Raw genomic sequence first — 6000 nt, 5'->3', positions numbered from 1 at the left:
AACTCCACTTTTAAAAAGTAAGGGTATCATAAACACAAAAAATTAAGCTAGTGGTTAACTCTGGGATAGCCAGTCAGTTCCCTGGTGTTCATTTTATTAATTTATTACATGGGCGCCTCTTGATTATAAGTGTTTTTGTATGTATCAAATGTTTCCTAATTAAAAGCCATCCAAAGACACTGCCCCTGTCATTACTGAAGGCCCAGGCCTGCAAGCTGTGGAATGGTTTCCAGGTGCCCCCCGAGGATGCTGCAGCCCCGGCCCACAGGGCCAGCTGCTCACGGCTCACACGTGCCAGGCTCCGTGGCTCAGGCAGCCAGATGACAGGGCTGCTGCTTGGCATGGGGGTGGGGTGGGGGGGTAGTGTCAAAGGTTAGAAGTGGCTGTCCTGTTAGTACACGGACGACCCTGCCCTTTCCTGCTTCGGGATTTCTGTCTGCCCCTCAAGCCTGACCCATCTGCTTCAGCAAGCTGACCCCTACTTCTCTCTGGGCCTGTCTGCTGGGATGCTCAGGCCTGGAGTCTACCTGTCCCACCCAGCCGCACCACCATCTCTGTCTGCTTATTCACCCACTCAACAAATATTTACCGAGCATCTACTACGTGCCGGGTACTGTTCTCAGGGCTGGGATGCCGCAGGGGACAAAACCACACAAAAATCCCTGCCTGTGTGGAGCTTACATTCTAGTGAGGGGAGAGAGGAAGGAACTACTAAGGTGATAAACATAAGTCATGGGTGACAAGAAGAAAACCACAGCACAGTAAGAGGTTAGGGAGTGAAGGTTAGGGAGTGAGAGGTTAGCTGGTGAAGACAGACCTTCCTTAGGGCAGAGACCTAATGGGGGGGAGGACCTGGTGGCTCTCTGGGGAAGACCCTTCCAGGTGGAGGGAGACACGCACAAAGGCCTTGGCCCTTCTCTCAGATTCGTGGTCTTCCCCGGAGCCAGTGGTCACTCTCCAGCCCTCTCCCTCTCTGCTCGCCTCATCTGCTCTTCTATTTGTGCAGGGAGCCCAGGCTTTCGGGAAAGAGGGACGGGCAGTCTCCAGACCCCAGAGGTGCCCCCATTGGCACTGGCCTTCACTCTGAGGCTGGAGTCTGGTTCTTAGGTCCCCAACAAGCCAGCTTTTCTCAAAGAGTAACCGGGGGTCATCTTTCACTTAGCTTGTTTCCTGCCTGGCCTCAAGGCTGGATTGGACTATTACAGGCTGGGACTTTTCACATCCTTGTCAAACCTGTAATACCAATGCCCGGAAAAAAGATGTTGGCTTAATTACTATTATTAGCACAAATGACTTTCTACTCCCCGAGTACCCCCTGGAGTGCCACCTGCAGGTGAGCTCACCTGGAAAACAACTAGGGGACTTTCTCCTCATTCGATCATGTGATCATGTCTCTATGGTGGTTGTGGCAGCTGCCAAAGCAGCCTGGGCAGTGGGTGGGGATGAAAGCCTCACAGGTGTGGGAATGGACCAGCGACTGAGAGGCCCCACTCTCGGGCTCCACACAGCGAGGGCTCAGAAGGTCCTTTCCCTCTGCTGGGTCAGGCTGACAATGTTTGTCTGTCTTTGCTCTCAGCCCCTACCTCCCAGCGACCTCAGCACTCAAGTGTATGGTCTAAAAGTACTCAGTGGGTGTAGGTCACTTCCGTGGTGGCCTGCAGCGAAGGGGGAAGCCTCAGATGTAGTCATGTTCATATATTTATTATTGTGTTAAACCCTAAAGGGGAATATATGAAGGCTGATTCTAGCTCCTAGAGGTCTCCAGCTTCATCCGTTCATCCATTCACTCTCTCATTCATGCTCCTGCGCTGTGCCAGGCCCTGCACTGAGTGGAAGGGGCACAGAAACCCAGGATGACAGCTTACATTTCTTGCACTCTTAAGGCATACCAACACCATTTCAGTGCGTTACCCGTGCTTCCTCGTTTAATACTCAACCGGCTCCATGGGGTAGGCATTGCAGCGGGTGAGCTGCAGGGATGGACGGCACACAGAGGTTCAGTGCCCCTGCCCCTGCGGGGTCCAAGCTCCACGCTGCCCTCCTGAAAGCACAGGCCTTGTTCTGGCACGAACCGGCTAGCTGGGCGGAGAGATGGCCACCAATCACTTGCACTACAGTACGGCAACTGAGGCAGAATAAACAAGAGTTGTTATGCGGCAGGGTTTGTTGTCACAGAGGAATCGCCGCTGCTGTGGGATCATACAGGCTCTGCCAGACATTGAGCAAGGCTTCCTGGTGACCTTTGGGCTGAATCTCAAAGAATGAGCAGGCGTTTCCCTCCTGGACCAGAGGGGAGAGAACATTCCAGGAAAACATCTTGAGGGACAGGCCTCTGTGCTAGAATTAACAGGACAGTATAAGAGTCTGTGACATTTCTCCAGTTCCTTCTCCTCACCTCCCTCCTCCCTTTTGGTGGAACCTTAGGGTCCCCTGCTGAAACTTTAACATTCCACGGCATTGGCATCGGAGGTCCATCAGCTTAACCTCCATCACCTCGTTGGCCTTGGGGGGATGCCTTTGGAGGTTATGCTGGTCATGGCAGGAGGCATCTCCTGGTCGTCCCTCCTCACATCTCTCAAGGTCTGAACATCAGCATCTTCATTGGTAAACCCAGGTCCACAACATCTGTTCTTTCCAAGAACAGCCCCAGGGCTGCAGAGGGGGGAGGAGATCACCCTGTCTGTTAGGACTCCTGGGGGCTGAGGGAATGTACCTAGATGGGGTGATGCTGATGGGGACTTGGTGCTTCCTAGTACCTGGTGTTCCAGGCTATTGGCTCCATCCTCAAACGGAGCAAAGCTCCATGATGGCAGGGGTTTTGTCTGCTTAGTTCTCCACTATATCCCTGGTCCCTAAAACAGTGCCTGGCATGTAGTAGGTGATTACAACATGGTTACCGAGAACTTGAGAGAATGTGCAGCTGGGACACCTGCCCCCAGCTCTGTCTGCAGGGCCAAGACAAGGAAACCCCACTGGTGACTTTGCATTCTTCTCAGAGGGCCATGGAGCTGGCCTCTGAGCTGGAGCAGTCTTTGCCTCCCTCAGTTCAACTCAACAGACATTTACGGAGCCCCTCCCGGGCAGGAGCTGCGTCTGCCTGAGATGGAAGACTCTCAGCACACCTGGAGCTGTGTGGCAGTCAACGCTGCCAGGGGCACAGCAGGGGCCCACTGAAGGGCACCAGCCAACCCAGGCCCAGAGGGAGCTACTGGAAACCTGAGATGTCAGGACAAGCTCAGGCAGGCCTGCCCCTCACACCCGCCTCATACCAGGCCCCAAGCCACTAGCCCGTCCTGTGCGGTGACCTTCTCCCGGGTCGCTGCCTTTTCCAGGCCCTGGGGTCCGCCCCACTCCCACTCCCAGTCTCTTCCTTCCTCCGACCCAGTTCTCTCCCTCTCTGGCCTGACCCAATCCTACCCTGATCCCCTAGCCCACTGCCCCGACCTTTCCTCCCTCCCTCCACCATCCCCGGGGGCCCCCACACCTTCCACCTCGGGTTCGACCCCAGCCCCCTCCAACCCCGCTAACTGGCCTACCTCAATCTCACCCTCCCTGATCTCCCTTGCAACTCGCAGCTCCTCACGCCCCCGGCTAGGTCCCCTCCTCCGGCCCCGACCCCCGCCCGCGCTGCCGCTCCGGCCCTGGCCGGCAGGGGCCGCTCCACGCGCCGCCCGGGGCCCCGCCGCCGCCCGCCGCCGCCCGCCTCCCCGCCCCTTCCCAGCCGGCGCTCCCGTTACGCCGCGGAGCCGGGAGCCGGAGCCCGAGCCCGCGGCGGCGGCGGGCGGCGGTGAGGGGGCGCCCGGGCGACGGCGGCGCGGCTGCAGGGCCTGCGGGCGGGCAGGCCGGGCCGGGCCAGGCCGCGATGGCGACTAAGAAGGCGGGCTCGCGGCTGGAGACTGAGATCGAGCGCTGCCGCTCCGAGTGCCAGTGGGAGCGGATCCCCGAGCTCGTCAAGCAGCTGTCCGCCAAGCTCATCGCCAACGGTACGCGCGGGGCGCGCCGGCCGGGGCTGCGGGGGGCGCCGCGGCCTCTGCGGGGTGGGCCGGGACCCCGAGGCGCGGCGAGGCGCGGGGCGCCGGCGGGGGCGCAGCTGGGCCGCGAGGGCGACGGGGCGCGGATGTGCGCTGGGCCAGGGCCTGGGGAGCCCGGGGTCCTTGGGGGTCGCGCGGCGGGGCGTCCGGCGGGCGAGGGCTTGTCCCTGGCGCCCCAGAGTCGAGCTTCTGTGGAGTCTGGTGCAGGGGGTCTCGAGGAGTCGCCAACTATGCCTGGGTCCCAGGGCGTCAGGGGCCGGCCTTGGGGTTCTAAGAAGTTGGAGGTGCTGGGGAAGGCTGTTCCCTGAGGACATGGGTGTGAGTGTGTGGGGGATTCCAGGGTGTGTGTATGGTGTACCCCGGGAGTCAGGATGTATTTATAGGGGTGTTGAATAGAGAGACCCCTGGGAAGTAGGGTTTGTAAACATATGGTGTTCAAGGGGCCCCAGGTGGGAAGCGCAGGCTTCGCGTGTGTGGGGTGGTGGTGGGAGGTGGGTTGAGATGTGTGTCCTGGGGTCCAGGGAGTAGGGTGTCCAAGCGGCGGGCCTAGGGAGGTCAAGTTTAGGATTATAGGGGAAGCAGACTCAGAGGAGTCCAGACGGAGAATATTGTAGAGAAAGGTGGGAATGTGGTTGAAGAATGGTGGGAAGTGGGGTTGCGTGGGGGGTCTCAGGGAAGCACTGAGTGGGAACCTGGGCCTGGAGTTAGCCCATGACCCCATTGGCTGAATTGGTTCTTGTACCCACTCGAATCTAAATTGCATCCAAAACTCCCATTTCAGAATTCAGCTCCACGTGGCCTTATTTGCTTTGGAAGCGAGTATTGTTGATATTTGCTTGTCCTTCAGTGCCCGCCAGAACCTCGGGCACCAGTGGGCTGGAGAGAGGGCAGAGGTTTTGTCTTGGTTCATCTCAGGCTTCCTGAGGCTGGGTGAGCACACGGCGGAACGAATGAATGAAAGAACGAATGAATGAATGACACTGCGCTGAGGAAGGACATCCGCACACTATTTTCAACCTTCTCACCTCAGACTGCCCAGAAATAGTGAGGGATGTCACATGTCCTCTTTAAGACTGGTTTATATTTGGGCCTTTTATGTTAATTGTGCCTTGAAATAAGAACTTGGTTTTGCATACTCGCAACCGTGCTACCTCTCACACTTGGGGCAGGCTCGTCCTGGGCGACCGCGGGTGCCATGGTCGTGCCAGGGGCATGGAGGAAGCACAGACCTACCTGGGCTCAGCGTGGAAACGCATGTGAGGCAAAGGCATTTGGGCCCAGGGCAGGTTGACCTTCCCTCCCTGGAAGGCTCACTAGCTTGTCCTCCTGCCTCTCCTCTCCTTACCTGCAGCATTTTCTCATTTCTTCTTGGAGTTGGGTTTACGTTGTCGCTGCCCAGCTATATGGGCATATAATACCTTCGGGGCTGGGCTGAAGTTAGGGTTAAATGGGTTCACTTGTGAGCCCCCTGGTTTCTCCTTCAGACCCACTTTTCCTGCTTTATTCACTCATTCATCCAACCCGTGTTGGCGTGCCCACCTGTGCCAGGCACAGACCTCGGTGAGCAGCGCTGACCAGCTCCTGCCCTGCTTCCCCTCCTCTGAGGAGACCGACAGTAAGCAAATATGGAAATCAGTAAACAGGGCAGCATCAGGTGGTGAGTGTTTAAAGAAAACAGGTGGGTTTGTACAATCGGAAGGATGGGCAGTGGAAGAAGGGCAGCCCAGAGCACAGTGGAATGTGGGGCAGATGGGCTTTCAGTGCCATGGGCACCTCTTGCCTTCACGGCCCCCCTAGACTTGGCTCCCTTCCCAGGGTCTTGTCCCTGTGTTCTAAGCCACAGTCATTAATGGGTCTTGGGGGGCAGTGAGTGTGTGGGTCACTGTGGTCCCTGGATCTGTGTGTAAGGCTAGTTTGGGGAAACTCATAAGAGATAGATTCCTGCCCCAGAATCCACATGGTGAGCAGC

The 6000-nt window shown here is 57.7% G+C and overlaps 1 protein-coding gene across 3 annotated transcripts in view; it reads left to right on the top strand.

Moving 5' to 3' along the window:
* Positions 1-3722: 3722 nt before the first annotated feature.
* Positions 3723-6000, top strand: part of TTC7B (tetratricopeptide repeat domain 7B) — a 215390-nt gene continuing 213112 nt past the window's right edge. The window contains exon 1 of one of the 3 annotated variants that reach the window (XM_053928133.2): positions 3723-3983. In XM_053928133.2, the coding sequence (XP_053784108.1) occupies positions 3863-3983 (121 nt within the window). In that variant the 5' untranslated portion in view covers positions 3723-3862. The remainder of the gene's footprint in view (positions 3984-6000) is intronic. The other 2 variants (XM_053928134.2, XM_053928135.2) reach the window with 2 other exon arrangements.

This window comes from Desmodus rotundus, chromosome 7 (genome assembly GCF_022682495.2).
Source record: "Desmodus rotundus isolate HL8 chromosome 7, HLdesRot8A.1, whole genome shotgun sequence".
Lineage (NCBI taxonomy): Eukaryota > Metazoa > Chordata > Mammalia > Chiroptera > Phyllostomidae > Desmodus > Desmodus rotundus.
The sequence above is the reverse complement of the archived record's forward strand: the minus strand, read 5'-3'. Positions and strand labels throughout refer to the sequence as shown.